The following is a 27,921-nucleotide window of genomic DNA, read 5'->3' as shown; positions in this document are numbered from 1 at the left end:
ATATATGTGAACTCAAGTATGAGGCGTGTTTTTTTTTTTAAGTAAGTACCGTTCTGAAATTAAAAAAAGACACTTTAAGATATCTCAATAATTTTATTTTTACATGAAAGCCTGTACCTTAATCTACTTTTCTACATAATTTCTGTCAATATTGAGGCACTTGTCATAATGTTGTACCAGTTTTTGAAAACCCTCCTCATAGAAGTGTGCCGCCTGACTTGTTAACCACTACATCACCACCGTTTTGACTTCGTCATCGTCTTGAAGACGCTGACCGCTCAGGTGTCTTTTCAAGTGCAGGAACAGATGGTAGTCACTGGGTGCAAGATTGGGGCTGTACAGAGGATGATCTAGAATTTCTCATCGAAAAGATGTGATGAGATCTTTGGTCTGATTCGCCATGTGCGGACGGGCATTGTATTGCAGCAAAACGATGCCCTTACTCAACTTGCCACGTCTTTTGTTCGGAATTGAACGGCGCAGATTGTGCAATGTCTTACAGTAAGCTGCTGCATTGATTGTCTCATTACGAGGCAGAAATTCCAAAAGCAATACTCCTTTTCTGTCCCAAAGAACTGTGCACATGATTTTCCGGGCAGAAATTGTTTGCTTAAACTTCACTTTTCTGGGTGAATCTGAATGCCACCATTCCATGGACTATTGCTTTGATTCTGGTGTGACGTAGGCCACCCATGTTTCATCACCCATAACAATTTGGCTTAAGAAATCATCGCCGTTGTTGTGGTACCACTCAAGGAAAGTCAATGCAATGTCTAAACGTTTGGTTTTGTGCACATCCGTCAACATTTTCAGTACCCAGCGTGCGCACAGTTTTCGGTAATTCCAGTGCTTGGTCACAATGCCATACAAAACACTATGAGAAACATTAGGAAAGTCGTCCCGCAAGGAGGAAATCGTAAAGCGTCTGTTTTCTCTTACCTTAGTGTCCACTTCCTGCACCAAATTTTCATTACCAACCGAAGGATGTCCACTCCGTTGTTCATCATGCACATTTGTGCGGCCATCTTTAAATGCTCTCAGCCACTTTCTTACCATTTCATCACTCATAATGTTTCCTCCGTAAACTGCACAGATCTCACGATGAATATCGATCGCTTTTAGGCTTTTAGCACTAAGAAATCTTATAACAGCCTGTACTTCACAGTCGGCAGGACTCACGATTATCGGAGGCACCTTAAACACTCAGTACACAATGTAAACAAGGAAGAATCAGACTGTAATGGCGTCAGTGCGTAGACAACAGATTTAGGTACCCGGTGCACATGCGCAGAACACCGACTGCAGCGCTGCGGCCGCGGTGTGGCAAAACGGTACTTGCTTAAAAATCACACCTCGTATTTACAGTAGTAATGTGTACTAATTTGTCTTTCTCCTGTTTTTGTTTTATATCTATGTTTACATAAAATTATGAAAGTTGGCATGTAATTTCTGTGCAGATTAGTTATTCTTCTGGCATACTTGCAACAGGAAGTGTGTCAGTGTACAGTACAGTATTTTGAATTTCATCTGCATCATATACTAATCTAACACCCAAACCTCCAGATGTCGGACATTCAGATCGATACCAAATGTTCTGTGTCAATAAAGTATCAACCAAAACACCGATTTAGTTCATGCTGTCGTCCATAAGAACAGGCATAAATGGTAATTAAAAGTAACACCAGAACTACAGAACACAGAAAAGTGTACCTGTGAATCATTGTTCCATAGATCTTGTGTGGGTGACTTGGTCGAGCGGAGGTCGTCATACGAAAGGTCCCGCATTCCACCCTGCTAGTGGCAAATGTTTTAACTCTTCATGCATGAAACTGTTATATGGAAGAATATTTTCCTGACATTAAAAGGACTTTTCGAAGTTTCTGGCAGTCTGCAATTCACTTCGTCCATAGTAATAATAATAATAATAATAATAATAATTGACTGCAGATGGGAGTGCCGCCATACATCAGATATGCGTGTTGTGGTTAGAGTCTCGTGTTTGTGGAAAGACAGGACGAAAAGTCCATTTACATGTCAGGAAAATGTTCTCAGCAGGGTTTGAACGCATGACATATGACGGTGAATGCTCTACCAACTTTTTTTCTTTAATCCCATTTTGTTCATTGCACTTGTTCGGGGCAGACATCCTGTGACACCTGTTCAAGTTCATCATTGATCCATTCACTCAGTCTTTTTATTACAGAGGGCAGCTAACCACCTGATCAAACATGGCGAGCTGCTGATCCAGCACCAACTCACCCATGCAGGATCTACAAAACAATGACTCATAGATACGCTTTCCCTGTGCTCCGTAATTCTGGTGTTACTTTTAATTATGTTTATGCATCTTACACTTGATGACAGCACATAACACGAACTAAATTGGTGTTTTGGTTGATACTCTATCAACATACAAAATTTGGTACCGATCTGAGTGTCTGACATCTGGAGTTTTGGGTGTAAGTACGTGTTGAAATGAACCTGTGAATGTAGTCAATTTCATTCACATTCAGGGATTATGATTATCTTTCCAATTTCTGCCCTCTTTCTGATATTTTTTAGAAATTTTGTTTTATTCTTAGAACCCATTATCTTTTCTCTAGGTTTTTGCCGAGGCTTTTGCCTTAGAAGCTCGTTTCTCAGAAAAGTTGCCTGTCCCTCCAATAGGCGGTCCAGATGATCCGAGAGAGAGCGTGGAAAAGTTTTACGATTTTTGGTACAACTTTGAGTCATGGAGAGAGTTCTCGTACCTTGATGAAGAAGACAAAGAGAAAGGACAGATGTGAGTATCTCATTAATACTTTGAGATTGCTTTGTAATGGGAGAATTATGTTGGGGCAGATTTTTGAGTGATAATATGATGCCGAATTAATCCATATTATTTAATCTCACAAACAGCTCAGTCAATGTTAGGAACAGATACTGTACAGAAAACATTGTAAGTAAGTTGTACTTGAAGTTTTCAATTTTGAAACCAGGGATGAAAAGAGAACACTGTTATTTAATGTCTTGCAAGTGCTACAATACACATACATTGCAGGCCAAATAATCCATACTATTTGGGACTCATGTTTCCCCGTGCTACCCAACTATAAGATCATCATATACAGAACATTACCTCCTTCCACCCCTCCTCCGCCCCCCACTCCCAAATAAATTCCGAGTAAGAAAATTAAAAATATCTACCATAATGAGTTTAACATATGATTCGATTGATAGAGAATCTCTGTTATCAGTCCTTGAAGAAATGGGTTTGGATAAGAAAACAACTAATATTATAAAAGCGACCCTTACAAATACATATTCGAAAGTTAAATTTATGGGCGAACTATCAGAACCCTTTGAAATAAAAACGGGAGTGCAACAGGGCGATGGGCTCTCACCGTTGCTGTTCAATTGTGCGCTTGAGAAAGTAGTCAGAGAATGGAACACAAATATTAAGAGTGGTATAAGACTGGGTTGCAAAAAGAAGAACCTTAAAGTAAATTGCATTGCTTTTGCAGATGATATGGCCCTGTTTGCTGAAACAATGGAAGAAGCACGGGAGCAAATCCTTGAACTAAAGAGACAAGCAGCTAAAATTGGTCTTCACATCTCCTTTGAAAAAACTAAGATATTGACAAACATCAAGCACTCATGTAAATACCTCAAAGTTCAAGAACAGAAGATTGAAATAGTAAAAGAATTCAAATATCTCGGAGAATGGATTAGTTGGAATGCTGGGGAAAGCAAAGCAATGGAATCCAGAAAAAATAAACTTTAATTGGCCTTCCAGCTAACAAAAAATACATACGACAAAAAATCCCTTTCATGGGGGTCCAAAATTAAACATTACAAGACAGTGATTAAGCCAGAAGCACTGTATGCAGCAGAAACACTTAACATGAATTTCAAAGGCCAAATGGAGAAACCTGAGCTAAAGGAAAGAAAAATTTTAAGAAAAATCATTGGGCTAAAATTTCAAGACAATGAGATTATATACATCAAAAATGAAACTCTCTACAAGAAAATTGAAAAACTTTCAGATTCTATGCGAAAAAGGAGAATAAATTTTTATGGTCATCTTCTCAGAATGAATTCCAACAGATTAACTAAACAAATCTTTGACTTCTTTTGTAACCGAAACGAAGCCCAACTGGTTTAAAGAAACTGAGAAAGACCTAGTGGAATTAAAGATTTCAGAAAAATCACTTATTGATCGAACTGCTAAATTAATTACTAAAGATGAAAACATAAGGTTCCAAGACAAAACCACACAAAAGTCCAAACCCTTCATCTCGGAAGAAGAGAGGAGAAGAAGATCAGAAAGAATGAAGAAATACTGGGCCCTAAAAAAAGAACAACGCACAAAGAAATGATTGATCCAGCGTACCCCAAAGAGGGTGAAACGAAACAAGAAGAAAGAAGAAGAGTTTAACATCGTGTACTGTAAACTTACACTAAATGTTAGCTGCTTAAACTATGGTAATAAAAGAAAGTGTAAAATACATATAAACAAAAGGTTTAATATCAAGGACTGCCTAAGCTTCCATTGTTTCAGCAAACAGGGCCATATCAAGGACTGCCTAAGCTAATGATCTGTGATACAGTTTTCTTTACCAGCACCACCATTGTCATCTTCATCTTCATTTGTAGACCTATTGCTGTTTCTTCCTTGCCGATCCTTCTCTCATATTACACCGTCTTTTGAGTCATCCACAGAATTGGATATGCAGCACTTTTTTTAAAAAAAATCCTTCTACTACATATTTTCTTGAAATCCAACTCTGGCAATAAGTATCAATTTCTCATCAGATGTACTGAAGGGTTGTTTATATTCCCTAACAGAGATGGGGCGTGATCTGCTCGACGAAGCTGTTCGTTCCTTTTAGCAGCTTAGGTGGTTTCCTTTATGCAGATTTCCTGCTTACAGTATTGAAATTTGGAAATAACACCACTAGGAGTTTGTAATATGCCTTTATTGGTCTTTCATATCAGTTCCTTAACTTCCTGTGCAAGAAATCCAACATGAAAATTTCCCTCTTATTAATCCTTTGACTGCTACACATTTGCTCACTGCATTCCATGGTGAGTGCAGCTTTGTTGTCACCTAATTCTGGTACCAGCACTGAGAGATTGCTTTTGGGTCACTAACTGCAACTGGTTTTGCTGCAGTGCCCAGCTTGTACGGTACTGAATATTTGTACAGTTCTGAGTGTGACAACCCCATCTGTCACTTTGGGTTTGGCACCTCCAATAAAAAATAAATGCAGTTAATCCGACACCTAAAATTTTTCATTTTAAAGCTACTACTATCTTACTTCTTGTGTGCCGGGAATGGATGATTGTCTGCATTTGAGCTTTCTTTGAAGCAGTTATGCATAAGTCTTAGTTTCTTGAATGGAAGTTATGAAATAAATGCTGTAGAAGTGAAAAATTCAAACCTTTCCTGTTCATCTGTGCTAACACAATAGCTCTTCTGTAAGAAGACATCAGTGTACTTGAGATCTCTTTATAAGTTACCATTGTATTTCAATAGCCGGTCCCAAGCCCAGTTGAGAAAGCAGGAGGGGAAGGAGTAACACCTCATTAAAAAACTTTGGTTCACCTGGCCCGGGTGATAGTACCTCGTGAGGGCCCCTTGCCAGGGATACGGTGAAGATCTCAATGGCAGCGAAGGCAGAGAAGATGGACTTCGGTACAGCAGAGCTGGCGGACGAGGCACCTTTTCTCTTTGGGTACAAAAAGAGTACAAGTAGCGACTGTACCCCAGAGGGGCAGCTACAGACAGCGTCTGACTCATAGTGAGTGGCTGATTTTAGGCTGGGCATCCTACTGCCTATGTGGAAAGTAACAGGAAACTACCACATTACATTCGCAAGCAGTACATGGTACGTCTCTCCATGTGAAAGTTTCCGGAGTTAAAACTTCCCCTCATTCTGATCTCCGGGAGGGGAACCCATTGAGAGTAGACATATTTGAAAGGAAGAAGGGACAGTGAAGGAAGGAAAGATAAGGATTGGAACATGGAATGTGAGGACACTACTGCAAGCAGGAAAGCTAGAGAATGCAAAACAGGAGATGAAAAGGAACAGATTAGATGCCCTCGGTTTGTGGAAAATGCCTTGGGGAGAGAATGGGGAGATAGAAAGTAGAGATTATAAGCTCTTTTACTCAGGAGAAATCAGGAATATTGAAAATGGAGTAGGGATATTGATAGGGCAAAAGCTGAAAAATAAGGTAATGAAGGTACAATATATTGGTGGAAGACTGATGATGTACGACTGAGGGGTAGTTCAAAAGATTTGGTGTTGATACAGGTATACAGGGTGTTACAAAAAGGTACGGCCAAACTTTCAGGAAACATTCCTCACATAGAAATGAAGAAAAGATGTTATGTTTACATGTGTCCGGAAATGCTTAATTTCCATGTTAGAGCTCATTTTAGTTTCGTCAGTATGTACTGTACTTCCTCGATTCACCACCAGTTGGCCCAATTGAAGGAAGGTAATGTTGACTTCGGTGCTTGTGTTGACATGCGACTCATTGCTCTACAGTACTAGCATCAAGCAAATCAGTGCATAGCATCAACAGGTTAATGTTCATCACGAACGTGGTTTTGCAGTCAGTGCAGTGTTTGCAAATGCGGAGTTGGCAGATGTCCATTTGATGTATGGATTAGCGTGGGACAATAGCCGTGGTGCGGTATGTTTGTATCGAGACAGATTTCCAGAACGAAGGTGTCCCGACAGGAAGACGTTCGAAGCAATTGATCGGCGTCTTAGGGAGCACGGAACATTCCAGCCTATGACTCGCAACTGGGGAAGACCTAAAACGACAAGGACACCTGCAATGGACGAGACAATTCTTCGTGCAGTTGACGATAACCCTAATGTCAGCGTCAGATAAGTTGCTGCTGTACAAGGTAACGTTGACCACGTCACTGTATGGAGAGTGCTACGGGAGAGCCAGTTGTTTCCGTACCATGTACAGCGTGTGCAGGCACTATCAGCAGCTGATTGGCCTCCATGGGTACACTTCTGTGAATGGTTCATCCAACAATGTGTCAATCCTCATTTCAGTGCAAATGTTCTCTTTACGGATGAGGCTTCATTCCAAAGTGATCAAATTGTAAATTTTCACAATCAACATGTGTGGGCTGACGAGAATCTGCACACAATTGTGCAATCACGTCCTGAACACAGATTTTCTGTGAACGTTTGGGCAGGCATTGTTGGTGATGTCTTGAGTGGGCCCCATGTTCTTCCACCTACGCTCAATGGAGCACGTTATCATGATTTCATACGGGATACTCTACCTGTGCTGCTAGAACATGTGCCTTGACAAGTACGACACAACATGTGGTTCATGCACGATGGAGCTCCTGCACATTTCAGTCGAAGTGTTCGTACGCTTCTCAACAACAGATTCGGTGACCGATGGATTTGGACCAGTTCCATGGCCTCCACGCTCTCCAGACCTCAACCCTCTTGACTTTCATTTATGGGGGCATTTGAAAGCTCTTGTCTACGCAACCCCGGTACCAAATGTAGAGACTCTTCGTGCTCGTATTGTGGACAGCTGTGATACAATACGCCATTCTCCAGGGCTGCATCAGCGCATCAGGGATTCCATGTGACGGAGGGTGGATGCATGTATCCTCGCTAACGGAGCACATTTTGAACATTTCCTGTAACAAAGTGTTTGAAGTAACGCTGGTACGTTCTGTTGCTGTGTGTTTCCATTCCATGATTAATGTGATTTGAAGAGAAGTAATAAAATGAGCTCTAACATGGAAAGTAAGCGTTTCTGGACACATGTCCACATAACATATTTTCTTTCTTTGTGTGTGAGGAATGTTTCCTGAAAGTTTGGCCGTACCTTTTTGTAACACCCTGTATATGCCAACAAGCCACCATAGAGATGAGGAAGTGGAATAATATTATGAGAAAATACAGGAACTCTTCGAGAAAGAAAATAGATATGCCTGCGTTATCATCATGTGGGACTGAAATGCAATGAGGAAGTGGAATAATATTATGAGAAAATACAGGAACTCTTCGAGAAAGAAAATAGATATGCCTGCGTTATCATCATGTGGGACTGAAATGCAGTCTTGGGTGAAGGAAGAGATGAAGATACAGTTGGAAAATTTGGATTAGGAATAAGAAATGAATGACTAAGAGTAAAATTTATGAGAAGGTGTGGTGGAACACTGCATGAGCCACTGCTGACCTCTGAGTGTGGCATGTCTACATTTGGGTTAAGACAACAAGCATGTGAATTTATTGTGAGATGGGATAGCCTTACTCAGTGTAGCTTGCCAGCGCAGTGGTAAGACACAGCACAGGCAAGTTAATGCCCTCATCATCAGGGTTTCGGTGGTGTTGCTCAGTATGACTAATTAGTTTCTGTAAAGAAAATTCATTAGCAGTGGGTAACACATTATTTGCAACATCACAAAAGGAGACGTTTCACATGGATATCAAATTTGAATAGGGAACGGTAACAGTTGGACTACATACTGATACAAAAAAGGTTTGTGCTCAACATCCACACTACTCTTTTGTTGTGCCACTTCAGTGCAAACATTGTATTGTATCAATGGACTCTCACAGTTCCTCATCATTTCAGTTTGTCTTGTAGTTTTAGTGTGTTGCACCTGTTACTGTGAACAGTACCACATGCAGCCATTACTTGGTTACGAAGCCAGAGGAACATGTATGGGATTGAATAGCAGTTTTTGGTATAAAGAGTTTTCCCACATTTCAAATACAACTTTATGGGTGTTGCCACAGTCACCACTTTTCCTCAAATTGTGGAAGCCAGTTTCTATAGTTGCACCTATATACACAATAAAATTCAGGACTTACTGTCCAATAATTCCGCAGCACAAATGTTCTTATTCCAGACCTACTTCTTTTGGCTGGGATATACAGTTTGAAAGATAATTGCCCTTTAAACAACAGTATGCCTTCATCAGTGCAGAGCATTTGATATGGATGAGATGTACTCTAGAATGTTGTGCAAACTTTATCCACAATGTTTCTAACTTTGAATATCCCTTCTCGTTCATTACTGGCAGAGTTGCCACTAAAGTGAAGCATTCTCAAAGTTTAAGGTGAATGGTCTGTGAGCATAATTTCACCGAAAACTGCTGTATTGTAGAGTATTTCCTTGCGCCAGTAGCGACTCATTTTCAGCATTTTCACATGAGCAATAAGCAGACAAATAGCAATGAAGGAATAGAGTTCCTCAAATCTTGTTTCTTTCCATGTTGAAAATCGGGGATGCACTTTTTCTGGCATATTTGTCTTGGTGTATAAATAAAATCTGTTTGTTTCATCTGCAATATATTTCATTAGATCTTCAGTTAGAGATATCAGGAACAATGACAGAATGCTAAAATTTTACTCTAATCCACACTTGTGTCCTGAAGCTGAATAAGCAGATGCATGCACAAATGGATGAAAATCAGTTCTCTTTCAGTAAAACATGCCTCTAGAGTGTGCTCTTCTTCCAAAAATTGTGCCCTCATTATCAGAAATTTCAGATTCTGAAGAATGTTTCTCTCTTGTAGAGACAGATGTGTTGCACCAGTTGATGTACACTGCTCAGGACTGTTACTTCGAGATTCAGTCAGTGAGTCATCACTGTCATCCCTATCAAAGATTTTAGGATTAAAGAACACCAGTCACCAAAAAGCGGAAGTATTGCGTTGTCAAAAGGCGCATGCGCGTGCGTGCGCGCGCGCGCACACACACACACACACACACACACACACACACACACACCCTATGCCCCTACATGGGTCCAGCAATACTGACTCTGCCAATACTATTTTCTGGCAGATCGGCTAGTTGTGCAAGTGGGGTAGGGAGAGGGAATGGAGATGGGTGGCTAGCAGCTTGGAAGGAGGCCGGTTTGCTGGCTAGGAATGCAGGAGGGAGGATTGGCAGGTGTAGTTGTAGCAAATGCTGAACATGATGTGGAGACGTGAATTGGGAGGGGGTTAGCGGATGGAGGAAGGAGATACTGCTGAATGGAGGGTGTGTGGACAGTGGGCTACTTGAGTTTGAGGCCAAGACGATTATGGGGGTGGAGGATGTGTTGTAAGGATAACTCCCATCTGCATTGTTCAGAAGCTGGTGCTAGAGGTAAGAACCCAGATGGCTCAAGTTGTGAAGCACCCATTGAAATTGAGCACATTGTGTTCAGCTGTGTGTTATGCCAGTAGCTGGTCATCTTCGTTCTTGTCAGCAGTTTGGTGTGGCCATTCATCCTAGTGGACAGGTAGTTGGTAGATATACAAACATAAAAGCCTGTGCAGTGTTTGCAGCAGAGCTGGTATATGACATGGCTACTTTCACAGCTGGCCCAACCACTGATGTGATGGGATAAGCCTGTGACGGGACTGGAGGAGGAGATGCTGGGTGGGTGGATTGGGCAGGTCTCGAACCTTAGTCTCTGTGGCAAGGGTTTGGGAGAGGGAGTGGCATAGGAATGCACAAGGATGTTGTGTAGGCTGGGTCGGTGACACAACACCACTTTTGGAAGGGTGGGAAGGATCTTGGGTAGGATGAGAGATGATCAAAGCCCTGGTGAAGTATATGGTTCAGTTGTTCCAGTCCAAGATGATATTGGGTGACAAGGGGGTGGGAGCACTCCTTTGTAACTGACTGTTGGGGATGGTAATGGGGGGGGGGGGGGGGGATTTGGGGTGTGTGGGGATACGGCATGGGAAGTCTTTTTGTGGACTGGTTTTGGGGGGTATTGATAGACTGTGAAGGCCTTTGTGAGGCTTTCGGCATACTGGGCAAGGGAGTTCTCACCACTGCAGATATGTCGTCCATGGGTGGCTGGGCTGGATGAGAGGAATTTTTTGGTGTGGAAGGGGTGGCTGCTGTTGAAATATAGGTATTGTTGCTGGTCATAGGGTTTAAAGAGGACAGAGGTGTGGATGAAGCCATCAGTGAGATGGAGGTCAACACCCAAAAATGTGGCATGTTAGGTAGAGGAGGACCAGGTGAAGCAGGTGGGAGAAAAGGTTTTGAGGCTGTGAAGGAATGTGGCTAAACTATCTTGGCCCTGAGTCCATATCATGAAGGTATCATCAATGAATGTGAACCAGAATAGGGATTGGGATGTCATATACCAACTCTGCTGCAAACACTGCACAGCTTTTTATGTTGGTATGACTACCAAACAGCTGTCCACCAGGATAAATGGCCACCACCAAACTGTTGTCAGGAACAAAGTTGACCACCTGGTGGCACAACATGCAGCCTAGCACAACATGCTTAATTTTAATGGCTGCTTCACAACCCGAGCCATCTGGATCCTTCCCTTCACCACCAACTTCTCTAAACTGTTCAGATGGTAGTTATCCTTACAGTAAATCCTTCACTCCTGTAAACATCCTGGCCTCAACCTCATGTAACCCACTCTCCCCACATCCTCCACCCAACAGTTTCCTCTTCTTCCATCCTGTCATCCCCTACCAATTAACATCCCCATGTCGCCTGCCATCCATCCATCCCGCATTCCAAGCTGCTAGCCACCCAACCCCGGTCCCTCTCCCTGCCCCCAGCCTCCCTCTCTACCATCCCACCTGACACTACCACCATCACAACTAGCTCAACTGCCACAATCCAGTGCTTATTTAACCGTAAAGTACATACATTCTAGACGAACTTTCCAACCGTGAAAGAGTTCATTCTCACTTTCGCCTCTAGGTAGAAGTTCTATGATTTTTTCATCTATACAACGACAGTATGCCATTTTATCAGTCATAAATGGAGGTGAAAACAGTGACACAAATAAGATCACAGCAATACACACACACACACACACACACACACACACACACACACACACACACACAGAGGCCGAACATTGGAAAACTACTAAGCAGGTGGTCAGAAATAGGGCTACCTGGCCACAAAGTGGCCTGCAGATTAATGCGTACAGAGCACACAGGCACTCGAGAAGGAGGACATTTTAATCCATTCAGAGCACAAAGACGGCGGTAAGGTCGCACGCATAAACATGTATATAGGTCCTTCTAGAAGGAGTAATGGACAGTAACAATGGTGTACGTTAACGTGCCTATAGCAGTCAAAGTGTTAAGCAAATAACCCAGTCCTTTATTCCAAACAACTTTCAATCAGTCTAGCATTACATCATTACTATCCACTCATTTTCTGTGCATATACTGATGAGTCCTACAAACAGTTTCTCAATGAATATATGATCAGCATTACCCATGCAGCATAGCAAAAAGTAATGTTGTTTTCTTGGCCTTATTACACACTGAAATTAAATTAGTTTATCATTAAATGCTGCGGTATATCACTGATGTGACATTGTTATTTGCTGTAACATAAGCCTAACCTACTCCATTGACCTTGTGCACTGGGCTGTCAAGTCTGTGAACTTTTCTCAGATGTAAATCATATACTCCAAAAGCTGAACATATCTGAACAAATTCACGGATTTAATCATATCTTAGAGAAGTAGCTTGCTGGAGGGTAGCTTAAGTAGTCATCATCTGCTTGTTTGCAGCAAACGGACATCAAAATGCTACTACTTCAAAGCTGTTCATAACTGTTCATTTACTTCCAGTTGAGAGACTGTGTTCATTTCTGGAGCTTTTTAAAGAGAAGAAAAATCCTTGACTACTGTTATACATACAAAGGATTCAGAAAGGTGGTAACTGTGTTGCCATGTTTCAGGCTCCAAAATGCACTAATGACACACAGTGGTTATGGGCAGGATTATGGAATTTACCTTCCTCTAGACGACAGTATAGAAGCAGCAGCACTAGTACTAGTATTGTTGTGGTTGTTGTTGTCAGTCGAAAAATGATTTTATGCAGTTCACCGCACTACTGTAGGCTGTGCAGGCCTCTTCATCTCTGAATAACTACTGCACCCCACATCCATTTGAACCTGCTTACTGCTCTCGTCTCATGGTCTCCTGCAATTTTTACCCCATCGCTTTCCTCTAGTACAAAATTGATGATTCTTTGATGTCATAGAATGTGTCATATCACCCAAACCCTGTGTTCAGTCAAGTTTACCCCATGACTTCATTTTTTCTCCTTCAGTTCTGTTCAATAACTTTTCATTAGTTACATGACCTATCCATCAAATTTTCAGCATTCTTCTTCTGTAGCACCATATTTCAAAAGCTTCTATTCTCTTATTATCTAAAGAGATCATTGTCCATGTTTCACTTCCATACACGGCTACACTCCAAACAAATACCTTTGGAAAAGACTTCGTAAGACTTAACTCTGTATTCGATGTTAACAAATTTCTTTTCTCAGAAACGTTTTACTTGCCATTTTAATTCTATATTTTATATCCTCTGTACTTCAGCCATCACCAGTTATTTTACTGTCCATACAGCAAAACTCATCTTCTACTTCAAGTGCCCCGTTTCCTAATATAATTCCATCAGTATCACCTGAATTAATTCAGTTACATTTCATTACCGTTGTTTTCATTTTGTTATTGTTCATCTTATATTCTCCTTTGACATCACTATCCCTTCTGCTCAACTGCACATGGAAGTTCCTTGCTGTCTCATAGAATTGCAATGTCATAATCAAACCTCAAAAGTATTTATTTCCTGTCCTTGATGTTTACTCCCTTTCCAAATTTCTACTTGCTTTCCTTCACAATTTGCTCAGTGTTCAGACTGAAGAACATAGGGGACAAGTTATGACCCAGTCTCACTCCCTCCTCAGCCACTGCTTCCGTTTCGTGCCCTTCGACTCTTAAAACTGCCATCTGGTTTCTGTACAAGTTCTAAAGAACCTTTTGCTCCCTGTATTTTAGCCCCTTACATTCAGAAATTTAAAAGAGTATAATCCAGTCACTGCTATCAAAAGCTTCCTCCCTCTCTACAAGGGCATGCTGACAAGTAATGCCTCTGAATTTTTTATGTAAAAATTCTCAAAGAGTTTTAAATATGATAAAGGTTAACCTTCTACATCTTTATTCTTCATGTCTGCATATTCATTTCTCAACAGTTATCCTAGTGAAGAACACATTTATCATGACGAGAGACCAGTTTGTTGATACCATCATTGTAGAGTGTTTGTCGATGTTGACAGAACCACAACCTCAGTTCTGCTTGCACCACTTCGTCCCTATCAAAGTGAAGTCCTCGAAGGTGTTCAGGTTTTGGAAACATATGAGAATCGGATGGGGCCAAATTGGGGCTGTATGAAGGATGATTGATGACAGTGAATCCAAGTCATCAGATTGTTGCAGATGTTGCAGCACTCGTGCTTGGTCTAGCATTGTCATGCTGAAGGAGAGGGTGCTCCATGTGTGGACAAACATGCTACACTTAGAAACCCTCTTGCAGCAGAGGGTTGTGAAGAATAAAGATGTAGAATGTTAATAACATTTGTTTCATTAAAAAGCTTTAAGAATTTTCACAAAAAGATTAGAGGCATAACTTTTCACCATGCCCTTGCATAAATGTTCTAAACGTAGCTTTGCCTTTGCTTAACCTATTTTCTAAGAGAAGTCATAGGGTAAGTATTGTCTTGCATGTTCTTACATTTCTCCAGAATCCAAACTGATCTTTGCTGAGGTTGGCTTCTACCAGTTCTTACATTCTTCTGTAAATAATCCAAATTAGTATTCCACAACCATGACTTATTAAACTGATAGTTCAGTAATAGTCACACCTGTCAGTACATGCTCTCTTCGGAATTGGCATTGTTACAGTCTTCTTGATATATGAAAGTGTTTCGCCTGTCCCATATATGCTGCGCAGTAGGTAGGATAGTTTTGTAATGGCTGGCTATCCTAGGGATACCAGAAGTTGTGATGGAATGTTGCCCACTCTGAGACCTTGTTTCTGTTTAAAGCCATCAGTGCTGTGTCAAATCCTTCTTGTAGTATCATATCCTCCATCTCATCTTCATGTACTTCCTCTTTCCTTTCTATAACATTACCTTCAAGTTCATCTCCCTTGTATAGACCCTCTATATACTTCCTGCACCCTCCAGTTTTCCCTTCTGTGCTCTTGATATTCGTACTGCTGCTTCTCTTTTCTGCAAAGGCCTCTTTAATTTTCCGATAGAAGCTATCTATCTTTCCTCTACTGATATATATTTTTATATGATTACATTTGTCCTCTTGCCATTCCTGCTTAGCTATTTTACACTTCCTGTCACTCTCATTTTTAGACATTTGTATTTCCTTTGGCCTCCTTCATTTGTTGCATTTTTATATTTTCTCCTTTCATCGGTTAAATTCAATATCTACTGTTATCTAAAGATTTATATTAGGCTTAGTCTTTTTTGACCTATTTGATCCTTTACTACCTTTACTATTTCATATCTTCAAGCAACCCATTTGTTTTCTACTGTATTCCTTTAATCTGGTCTAGTGAGTCATTGCCCACTGCTCCCTCAGAAACTTGCAACAGCTTCTGGTTCTTGAACTTATCCAGGTCCCATCTCCGAAATTTGCTACCTTTTTGCAATTTCTTCAGTTTTAATGTACAGTTCATAACCAATAAATTGTGGCCAGAGTCCACATGTGCCCCTGGAGATGTCCTGCAGTTTAAAACCTCTTTCTGAAAGTTCTGCCTGACAATTATATAATCAATCTGAAACCATCTGATGTTTCTGGGTCTCTTCCATCTATACAACCTTCTTTTGTGATTCTTAAACCAAATGTTACAAATGTTTAAATCGTGTGCCGTGCAAAATTCTACCAGGCAGCTTCCTCTTTCATTTCTTTCTCCCAGTCCATATTCTCGTCTTTCCTACTACCAAATTCCAGTCACCAATAACAATTAAATCATACATTTCATCAATCTGTTCATTCTCTGTTAAACTAGTTGACTTATAAACTTGTACGATTTTGATGGATGTTGGTTTTGTGTCTATCTTGCCTACTACTAAAATGCATTCACTGTGCTGTTCATAGTACCTAACCCACATTCCTATTTTCTTATTCATTTTTGGACCTACTCCTTTATTACCCCTACTTGATTTTGTATTGAGAAACGCATACTGACCTGACTAGAAGTCCTGTTCTCCCTGGCAGTGCACTTCACTAATTCCCACTATATCTAACTTCAGCCAATGTGTTTTCCTTTTTAAGTCTACTAATCTACCTACCCAGTTAATGGATCTAAAATTGCACACTCAAACCCATAGAATGCCAGTTTTGGTTTTATGTTGGTAAACCTTAAGTTGCTAAGTTGTTGTTGTCATCGTCTTCGTGGTCATCATAGTCATCCAAAGTTCCATATTTATCATGCCTTTAATCAATGAGATACAAGAAGCTAAAATTGAAACTTTAATAGCAGTGCAATTTTTCCAGCTACTTTACCTCAATTTATTTAGCATTGTTATGTTGAAAGCTAAACCTATTTTTCTGGGAGGGCTTAAAACATGTTGTTTCGTATGAGACTGATGTTGAAGGTTTAATAGAAAATGTTATATGTAAAAGATGTGTCAAATATACGATATTTTATCTTTTCAGAAAGATTGTCATTTTATCGACAAAATTGTAGACTATTGGAAAATAATAGATAAATGAAATATTGTATTCCACATCCTTGTGCTAATTTTTTATTTATTTATTTATTTTGAGCCATGATTTTCGCGCCCAACTTTCATTCAAATTGTCTAGCATTGTTAGCCATTGGATAATAAAATACACTGTTTTTTACCATTAAAATCGTGCTCTTGTTAATGAACCCAGTTTGGAAATGTTCATAGAACATACTTTTTGAAAAACCAGGGCAAACATGCGACCATCCCCCCCCCCCCCCCCTTGAAAAAAAACAAGATCTCGAACTTCACACTTAGTTTATTCAGTAGAGGAAAATGGTATGAAAATGATACTTTATATTTGCAAACCTTGTGTTGTTAGGTTATTACATGCCAAGTTTCACATGCATCATACATTTAATGCCAAGTTTCACATACATCATACCTTTCTTCCAAGAGATATAATAAGCCAAATTTTGAGATTTTTTGCAGGCAGTTTGGCTGTAATTTTCTGACTGACTGTGGCTTTTAAAATTCTTTTCATAATTACTTGCAAGAGAATGCATAAAATTGTACAAGATGGCCAAATTTCATTTTCTTCAACAAGGTATAACAGCTCAGCATTGCCAGAAATTCACACTCACTCTGTGCAAAGTCACACGTGGAATCAAACACGTGACTATATCCTGATCAGTAGTGCTTCGATGAATGTTCACATAAAATTTCAACGAAAGCCATGGCGGCCTAGCAGGGAGGCCTTGATGAGTTGCCATGGAATCACCCTTCAGTGCACACTCGTTGTACCACTATGAAACATCTGTAGTGGTGTGTGGGCTTCTAGCCTGATTGGCTTCCCCCTTGCCCCTCCCAAAAGAGAACCCTGCCATCAATATGTTGATCCCTTTATACAATATTAATAGGGCTATAACGTGTTGTCGTCATTGTCGCCCCTTCCCTCCCCTCCCCTCTCCTTCCCATGAACGGTGAACCCTGCCATTTTGGGGTGGACTTGCATGCCTTGGTGATAAAGATTGCTATACAATAAGTGCAGCCACATTTGAGGGGTATATGTTGAGAAGCCAGTCAAACATGTGGTTCCTGAAGAGGGGCAGAGCAGTAGCCTTTTCGGTGGTTGCAGAGGCAACAGTCCAGCCAATTAATTGATCTAGCTTTGTAACATCAGCCAACGTGGCCATGTTGTGCTGTTACTGTGAATGGTTCAAAGCAAGGGGAAACTACAGCCGTTATTTTTATGAGGGAATGCAGATCTATTGTATGGTTAGATGATGATGGCATCCTCTTGCTAAAATACTCCGGAGGAATAACAATCCCACATTTAGATCAGCAGGCGAGGACTGCTCTGGACAATGCTGTCATTAAGAAAAACAAAACTGACATTTTATTGGTTAGTGTGTGGAATTTTAGATCCCTTTATCAGGTAGGTAGGTCAGGGAATTTAAAAAGGGAAACAGACTGGCTGAGTTAGATATACTGAAGTGCACTGGCAGGAAGAACGGGACTTCTGCTCAGGTCAGTACATGGTTTCCAATACAGAATCTGATAAATGGGGGTAAAACAGGAGTAGGTCTAATGATGACTAGTAAAGTGGGAATGTGGGTAAGGTGCTACTAACAGCATAGTGAATACATTTTAATAGCAGGCAAGATAGACATGAAGCCACCACTCACCACAGTAGTAAAAGTTCATATGCTAAATAGTGTACTAGACAATGAAGAGGTTGAAGACATGTATGATGAGATAAAAGAAATCGCTCAGATAGTTAAAGGAGATAAAAATTTAATTGTTATAGTGAACTGCAATTCAGTAGCAGGAAAGAGAAGGAAAAACAGTAGGAGAATATAAAGGGGTCAGTGCAACTGTGGTCTAACCCACTTTTTTTTTTAAAAAAAAAAAAAAAAAAAAAAAAAAAGAGAGAGAGAGAGAGAGAGACTGTAGAAAAATCGAGTTAAAGTTACATGATTGTGGTTTTTCTTAGAATTTGAAAAGTCCACTTCTGTTGGTTGTCGTATATTATATGATATTTAGTCAGTTTAACTGCAGTGGTACATAAATTTTCATGAAATGGTTTTAGGTTCATTGCAGTTAAGTGATTATGCTACAGCACTCTTTGTTGTTTGGACCACTGTTACACTGAAGTTTCTTTATATGTAGGAGAGTACAAGAAATTTCTTTAAATGAAAGTTGGGCTTTTTACATGAAATGAAACACTATTTAATCCTAACATTTTTATATAAGTTTTAGGATGAGATTTTCACAAAGAAAAGCCCAGGGACAGAGGGTGTTATCCCAAACATTGTGAAAGTGGTATTTTTTTATACATAAAAAACTTGTGTATTGTTCTTTGCCTAATTAAAAAACTTCTAATAAAAAGGGATATACAATCTGTTTCATATATCCAGAACAATGTACACAGACTCATATTTGTCTGGTTTTGCCATTTGTGGGATAGTTACCTTTGGTAACAGATCCATCGAGATCCTTCATTGTTAGTACTCTGTTTATCAGCCAACATATAATCAAGTAGATCAGAATGAACATCTTTGTGATCCATATCTTCTGTCTGGACTTCTTTAGCCCTGTTTTGAGAAATGACACTGTTATAAAATTGATGAGAAACAGCAGGTATGTGTTTCAAGAGGTCAGTTTTTTTTGTAAATAATTTGCAACCAGAAGCACACAGAGACATACTTTTGTTTTGTGCAGTAAATACAGAATTAATTTATCAATATCTTGCAGACATTCAGAGAAATATTTAACTAAACGTGATATTATTTTATCAGCATCTGCCCGGGAATATAGTCTGGCTGTACAAACATATTTATATCATCTGTAGTACGATCGCAAACACAAATATTGCAAGCCACAGCTGTCTTTTTGTAGAAAACCTCACTAGTCTGTATATGTGGCGTTAGCAGAACTTGCTGCATGTCAAATGTTATAAATTCTCCAGAACTATGTTCTTTGGAATAGGTTATATCAGCTCTTAGAATGTTATGTGCTGCCTGTGCCTTTAACTGCTCCAAATTTAACTCTTGTTAAAATTTTCCTTTGTTAGCGTCATTCTCTGCAGCTGAAACTTCTATATGCAGAGAATCACAAACCTTGCAAGTGTTTGTACATGGGGTGGAAAAGGAGAGATTGAATTTTGTTTCAAAAATCTCCCTGTAAATGTACTCAAACAGTGGAAGAGCTAGGGTGGAATAATGATAATATTATGAAAAGGATAGTTGCTACTTACCATATAGTGGAGATGCCGCGTCACAGATAGGCACAACAAAAAGACTCAAAACAAAGCTTTTGGCCAAAGCGGCCTTCATCGGAATTAGACAACACACACACACACACACACACACACACAACTACAGTGATATTCTGCTGCTCACTGAACCTCCACAATATACTTGTTTATCCCTAGACAACCCCTTGCATCATGTCTCACATCTCTGTAACACAAGGTGTGACAATAAAGAAACCGGACTGGTTGTTGTACATTTTTCTGGCTTTCTCGATGACAAAGAGAAGAGTGGGGGAATAACCTTAGGACTCTCCCTGACACGTACAAAATTTCAAGGTACTGTGGTGGTTAGTCTGGCTGTGAACCTTCTTAGGAACAGGTCATGTGTCTGAGCTCCACTGAAATTATGCTGCACTCAAAAGTGGAACAACGTGTTAACATCAGATTCCTCACAAAAGTTGGAAAAGCCGCCACAGAAACTTTGTTGAAACATGTTTACGGTGATCAGTGGTTATCTCATAACTTAAGTTTTCGCGTGGGTTAAGAGGTTCAAGAATGGTAGGGAAAATGTCAAAGATGATCCAAAATTGAGCCGTCCTTTCACTTCAAAAACTAAAGTGAATATGGAGAAGGACAGTACAATTGTTCGAGAAGACCACTATCTGATCATTTGAGCAATTTCAGAACTTGCCTGCATCAATAAGGAAACCATTAGGCAGATTTTTCACAGTGATCTGGGCATGAGAAAAGATTGTGCTAAAGTGATGCAGAGAATCCTGACAAACGAGCAAAAGCAACATTGAGTGGGCTACTGTGCTGACACACTCAGAAACATTGAAAATGACCCTGATTACCTCGTCAAGGTATTTATGTGTGATGAAACATGGATATACCAATACAATCCAGAGACTAAGCGACAACCCATGCATTGGAAGAGCACTCAATCTCCTAGGAAGGAGAAAGTGCATATGAGCAAATCAAAATTCAAAGCAGTAATGATTGTTTTCTTCCATATCCGAGGGGCTATCTATATTGATTGGGTGCCTGAAGGTCAGAATGTCAGTCAAGCTTATTATGTAGCTGTTCTGAAGACCATCCGTGAACATGTGTGTTGATGGAGACCAGAACTGTAGGAGAATCACTCATGGATACTTCATCAGGACAGTGTGCCAGCCCATAATGCAATGTCTGTGAAGATTTTTTTGACTAAAAATAACATTCCAGTAATGGAACATCCACCTTATTCAACTGACCTAGCACCATGCGACTTCTTTCTCTTCCCAAATCTGAAGTTGGTGCTCAAAGGAACCAGGTTCGAGTCCGTGAATGCAGTGAAGGAAAACACGATGAGCCTCCTTGACAGCATAACAGAAAAAAGCTTGCAGCATTGCTTCCAAGTGTGGAAGATTCACATGGGGTGGTGCAGGGATAGGGGAGGGGACTTCATTGAAGGGGGCAGTATTTCAGTTTTGTAGGTTTCTTCAATGAAGAGTTGTAGCATGAGTCCAGTTTCTTTATTGCTACACCTTGAAAGACCTAGTTGCAAAATCTGTCCCATACATCCTCCCACCACCACCTATGCCAGTCGGTCACAAGCATCACCTATTCAATCAATGGCAGGTCTACTTGTGAAACCAGCCACGTGATCTACAAGCTAAGCTGCAACCAGTATGCTGCATTCTACATGGGCATGACAACCAACAAGCTATCTGTCTGCATGAATGGCCGTGGTCACTAGTTTTGTTGGGTCAGTTTGCATGATGTCCCTGACCTTCAAATGTTGGTGTTCCTTCACTCTGCTTCTTTTCTACTGCCCTAGAAACTCTCCCATTATTAATCCTAAGCAAGGATATGAATGCTTTTTTACAAATTCTTTTGTCAAAGCCCTGAACTGAAATGTACTTGCATCTGTTCTGTCTCCTGCTTGCATTTCTGTTAGCATCATACCATTTCTTAACACCATTTACTTTGACATGCCCACGAAGAAATGCATTTTGGATGCTAAAGTCACCAATATTACAGAACTGCTTGAGCGCTGCTTGATGTTCTTTTTTACTAAAACATTCATATCACTTATGTTCACAACCACGTGGCAGACCGTGTATACAGTCGTTGATCTTCTTGCCAGTTCTACCTACATACTCCACTCCTGCATACCTTCTCTTCCTTTTAATGCTTCTTGCCCCTGAATTTACATTCCTTATTCTTTTTCTTGCACAATTTACTGTAATTTTTGTACTTTTTCAACGCTGGAAGAATCACAATTACTGCGAACGTCAGCCATCTTGGTTGTTGTTTTTTTACACATGACTTTTGGTTCTCACTTTTCATTGGCTGTGTGATGTTGAACCAGTGTTGTGCCCAAAGAGGAATGAAATATTTTTTTAAAGAGAAACATTAAATGCTTCATAACAAGATACATATTATGAACTGAGCTAACCAACTAGGTAGGAAGGTAGTTCATACCATAGGCAACAGATGGAGCCAATATTTCAGTTTTCATGTCCGAAAGCTGCCTGGTAGAATTTTGCACAGAGCGTAATTTAATCATTGCTAACATGGTTTAAGAATCATGAAAGAAGGTTGTATATGTGAAAAGACCTGTAGACAGCAGATGCTTTCAGATTATTATATAATGGTAAGGCAGAGATGTCAGGTACGAATTATAATTGTAGAACTTCTGCAGGGGCAGATGTGGACACTGACCACAATTTATTGGTAATGAACTGTAGATTAAAACTGAAAAATTGCAAAACAGTTGTAAATTAAGGAAATGTGACCTAGATAAGTTGAGAGAACCAGATGTTGTTGAGTGTTTCAGAGGGAGCATAAGGCAACAATTGACTGAAATTGTGAAGAAGATCAAAAGACGACAAATAGGTAGGTTTGAATAGTGAAATAGTGAAGGCAGCAGAGGATCAAATAGGGGAAAAAGACAAGGCCTAGTAGAAGTCCTTGAATAGCAAAGGAAATATCGAATTTAATGGACGAAAGGGGAAAGTATAAAAATGCAACAAATGTAGCAGAAAAAGAGACTGCAAACATCTAAGAAATAAGATTTACAGGAAGTGAAAATGGTTAAGCAGGAGTAGTTAGGGAACAACTGTAAGAATATAGGAAACACATACAAACAGGGGAAAGATAGTTACATCCTACAGGAAAATTAAAGAGGCCTTTGGAGAAAAGAGAAGCAGCTGTATGAATATCAAGAGCTCAGATGGAAAACCAATATGAAGCAAAAAGCAGGGAAAACCAAAGCATGGAAGGAGTATATAGAGGGTCTATACAAAGGAGATGAACTTGATGGCAGTATTATCAAAAGGAAGGAGGAAGTACATGAAGATGAGATGCTGGATATGACATTGGAAGAAGGATTTGGCAGAGCACTGACAGATCTAAACAGAAACAAGGCCTCCAGAGTGGACAACATTCCATTAGAACTGTGATATCCTTAGGATAGCCAACCATGACAAAACTATCCCATCTGGCGTGCAGCATGAGACAGGCAAAATACCTTCATACTTCAAGAAGACTGTAATAATACCAATCTCAAAGAAAGCAAGTACTGACTGGTGTGATTATTACTTAACTATCAGTTTAATAAGTCATGGTTCCAGAATACTAATACAAATTATTTACTGAAAAATGGAAAAACTGGTAGAAACCGATTTCAGCAAAGGTATGTTTGGATTCTGGAGAAATGTAGGAACATATGAGTCATTTCTGGCCCTATGACTTACCTTAGAAGATAGGTTAAGGAAAGGCAATTCTACATAGATAGCATTGGTAGACTTCAAGAAACCTTTTAACAATGGTGTCTGGAATACTCTCTTTGAAATTTTGAAGGTAGCAGAGGTAAAACACAGGGCGTGAAAGGCTGTTTACAACTTGTACAGAAACCAGGTGGCAGTTAGATCGGTCGACTAGCATGGAAGGGAAACAGTGGTTGAGAAGGGAGTGGGACAGAGTTTTAGCCGATCCCTGATGTTATTCAGTCTGTACATTGAGGAAGCAGTAAAGGAAACAAATAAAAAAATTGGGAAGGGATAAAGTTCAGGGAGAAGAACTAAAAACTTTGAGGTTTGCCGATGACATTGTAATTCTGTCAGAGATAGCAAAGTACTTAGAAGAGCAGGTTCAATGTGGAATGGATAGTATGTGGAAAGGAGGATATAAGGTGAACATCAACAAATTAGGAAATGGGGCACTTAAAGTAACAGATGAGTTTTGATATTTGTGCAGTAAAATAATTGATGATGTCCAGAGTAGAGAGGATGTAAAATGTAGAACGGCAGTGGCAAGGAAAGTGTTTCTGAAGAAGAGAAATTTGTTAATGTCGAATGTAGATGTAAGTGTTAGGAAGTCTTTTCTGAAGGTATTTTTCTGGATTGTAGCCATGTACAGAAGTGAAACATGGATGATAATCTTTTTAGACAAGTAAAGAATAAAAGCCACAGTAGAACGCTTTAAATTAGATGGGTAGCTCATGTAACTAATGAGGTATTGAATACAATTGGAAAGAAAAGAAATTTGTGTCACAGCTTGACTAAAAGAAGGGATCAGTTGATAGGACACATTCTGAGGCATCAAGTGATCACCAATTTAGTATTGGAGGGCAAAAATCGTAGAGGGAGACCAAGAGATGAATACAATGAATACACTAAGAAAATTCAGAAGGATGTAGGTTGCAGTAGTTTTTCTGAGATGAAGAGGTCTGCATGGAATAGGGTAGCATGGAGAGCTATGTCAAACTGGTCTTCAAATTGGAGACCACCATAAAAAAAAAAGAAAATAAAGAGGCAGCATAACGTGTTCCAGAAGTATTTAAAGAATGGCACCACAGTACAACAAATGCTGCTGTAATGTGTATTTATTTATTGATTAACAGTTGCGGTCAGGTGGTACTCCCCAAGTCATGGATACAATTACATAATGATACCCAAGACTTGAAGTTGATCGCTTGCTCAGAACTTATTGTCAATAAATAAATAAAGATTATAGCAGCTTTTGGTGGTTTTGTGATGCTCTTTTATTTCCCAGAATGCCGCAAAAAGTACTATTGATTTCTTAACACAAACGGTGTGAGGAAACAGTTAATTGTGAAAATGGACATGACAGTCATTGAAAGACATTATTAGATGGGGTGTAATGTCATACACTGCTAAATGAAGGCTTATCATTGTAGGTTCATATTGTTGGAAGCGTGCACATATCAGTCACAGTAGATCAAAAGCAGCAAGACATGCAACAATAAAACAGCATTGAAAAATATTCAATAAAAATATTATGGAAGCCAGTGTTGACCTATTCAACTACTTCATACTCGTTCACACTATTGCCAGGTAACGTAAAGAGAGAGAGAAGATATATTAAATGTTTATTACAGACAAATGGTAAAAGATAGAAACATATTTCCCACATCATTGAATTGAGGAAGGTTCAGAGTTTCAATAAAGCTGCGCTGTTGTTTGTTTGTAACAACGTGGTGACCACACCACAAGATAAATCATTTTGTGTGTTGGAATTTACACTAAGTTAATCCATTCTTCAAGTGCAATCTGCATTCTGCCGTTAATTCAGCGTGAAGCCATCTCTGCACAGGCGTATGACTGGCATGCAAAATTCTTGGAAATTGAATGTATATGCAATGAAGAGAGCACTGGTCAACCTCGTGTGTCTGATGAATATGTCAGGTGTATCCCAGGTGCATTCATATGGAGCCCTCAGAAGTCCACAAGACAGGTAGGCCAGGAACTTCAACTTCCTTAAACAATGGTGTGGCTTGTTCTGAAACGACACCTGCGTATGAAGCCTTACAAGTTGCAGTTATTGTAGCAGTTGCATCCCAGCGACCATAACAGAAGGTACAAATTTTGCATTTGAATTTTCCAGGATATGGCAAAGGATACTTTTTCCAAATGATTCACCTTTCCAGGTGAATTGACGTTTCATCTATCAGGAAAAGTAAACCACCATAATATGAAAATTTGGAGGTCACAAAATCCTGAATCCTTTGTCGAACATAAAGAGACTCACCGAAACTGAATGTTTCTTGTGCCGTTTCTGTTTAGTATACCCATGTATTTCATAGGTTTTATCAAAGCCTATGAAGAAATTTGTAGAAACTCAAGTTTTACACTTGAAATATTTCTTAAGTAACATGTTATTCTAGTAGAAGTAAAATAAAAGTCATGACTACTAGGCAGTAGCATTGAAAATTTTAAAAGATTACATTTTAAAATTGGAATATTCTGGAGTCAATATGACAGGAGTTTTGAATGAGGATATTTCTGTAACTACGTAAGTTTCAAGAAAAATTAAGATGTTCTTATACAGAACGAGGACTTTCAAATGAGGAATGTTAAAACAAACAATTATTAGCAGGGTCAAATTTTCAAGTACATGTGGTTTTCATGAGTCATTAATTTTGGTTATTTCTGCAAAGAAAATGTATCTTCAAAAATTATTTATATTGTTGTTATCATGGAAAGTGTACTCTGAATATTAAACTATTTAAAAAGACAGCTTGATACAGAATTAGGATATTTTGTGTTTATGTGGCATATACATATATCAAATACATACTAGACAGAACAGAAAAAAATAGTATTTATATTAGAAATGGTGTTATTCCATTTTGTCACATTTCGGAGAGTCGCTAATGCTTCTGTGTTTCTATGCTAAGGGGCCATGTCTTCCTCAGAAAGGATTAGCCTCAGTAGGGGGAGAGAGAAAAGGGAGGTGTGTCCATACTATAACACATTATGAGACTGTGTCAATGTTTCACTGGAATTGAGCTGTTGAAAACCTCTTACATGCAGAATTCTGCCTTCTGAATGTGGGGCAGAGCACATGCTTCAGTACTGCTACAGGATTATGTTCTCTAATTAATCTCTCAATATGTACTCCTACTCTTGCTGAAACAGCTCACAATGAGGCATTTTACCATGTGCACTCAGTGACAACTTTGCGATCCGGATACACCTTGAAGATTGAGCAGTGTTTGAAGGGAAGCTGTTTAAGTATATGTTTAGTGGAACTAACTGGATTCTGTGCAACCAGCTGGCTGTATCTGAACATTTTGTAAGTACCCAGGAATGATCTTACATGTTACCGACGAGTCCATTCCTCATTCTTAATGCCACCTATATAGAATGACATTGCCTGTACAATTGAGAAGTGCAACTAGAGAATTAGAATAAGCATGCAGCTTTACAAAGATTCAAATTCAAATCAACTGTAGAGAATATTGCAATTATCATTTTTGGTGACAGTAAAAGTCTAAAAAGTATCTGACCTTTGATTTTCTTGCACAAAGTAGAGACGATAGTGCGGTGCCACTGTACACAGTAAAGGAAGAGACCTTTATGCGCATGCGTGAATTTTGTCCCCACCTTCCAGTGCGTCAGTTGCTGCCTGTCGGTCGCTGAGTGAGGTGCTACACGACATGTTCATTGGATTACTGATTCTCTCAAGATGACTATGTGTTGAGCAAAGATACTGCATCAAATTTTGGCAAAAGCTTGGTGATTCTCAAAGCGAAACAACTCATAAGATTCAGCTGGTGTTTGGAGAAGATGCAATGGGTGTAACACAAATTAAGGAGTGGACCAACCAATTCAAAAATGGCCGCACATCAGCGGAGAGTGACCAATGTTCTGGCAGGCCCCGAACTGCTCAGAGTGCAGCTGTTGTTGAGAGGGTGCAAAATTTGGTGATTGCAGATCTCGTTCGACTGTGCGGGAGATTGCCCAAGAGGTTGGAGTGAGTAAAGGTTCTCCACATGCAATTTTGAGTGATGATTTGAATGTGCACAGAGTGGCTGCAAAATTCGTGCTCAAGTTGTTGTTGCCGGAACAAAAAGACCTCCATTTTGATGTTGCACAGGAACGTCTGGACAGTCATGGGTGTACGGGTACGACTGAGAAACAAAAAGACAGTTGTCGCAGTGGAAGCATCCCAAGTCTCCAAGGCTGAAGAAAGTGCAGCATGTGCGAAGCAAAATCAAGATGATGCTGACTGTCTTCTTTGATGTCTGTGGAATTGTGCGTCATGAATACTCACCAGATGGACAAGCAGTGACAAAGGAATACTATCAAGATGTTCTCCGGCGACTACTTGATACAGTTCGGTGCAAAAGACCAGACGTGGACGG

At 39.8% G+C, this 27,921-nt stretch overlaps 1 protein-coding gene across 1 annotated transcript in view; it reads left to right on the top strand.

The window, feature by feature from the left end:
• The window catches only part of LOC124721488 (dnaJ homolog subfamily C member 2), a 191,618-nt gene that overhangs the window by 122,144 nt on the left and 41,553 nt on the right, over positions 1 to 27,921 (top strand). The window contains exon 5 of the mRNA XM_047246495.1: positions 2,604 to 2,782. Within this exon, the coding sequence (XP_047102451.1) occupies positions 2,604 to 2,782 (179 nt within the window). The remainder of the gene's footprint in view (positions 1 to 2,603; positions 2,783 to 27,921) is intronic.

The sequence above is a fragment of the Schistocerca piceifrons genome, chromosome X (assembly GCF_021461385.2).
Source record: "Schistocerca piceifrons isolate TAMUIC-IGC-003096 chromosome X, iqSchPice1.1, whole genome shotgun sequence".
Classification (NCBI taxonomy): Eukaryota; Metazoa; Arthropoda; class Insecta; order Orthoptera; family Acrididae; genus Schistocerca; species Schistocerca piceifrons.
This window is presented reverse-complemented; position numbering and strand designations above follow the sequence as displayed.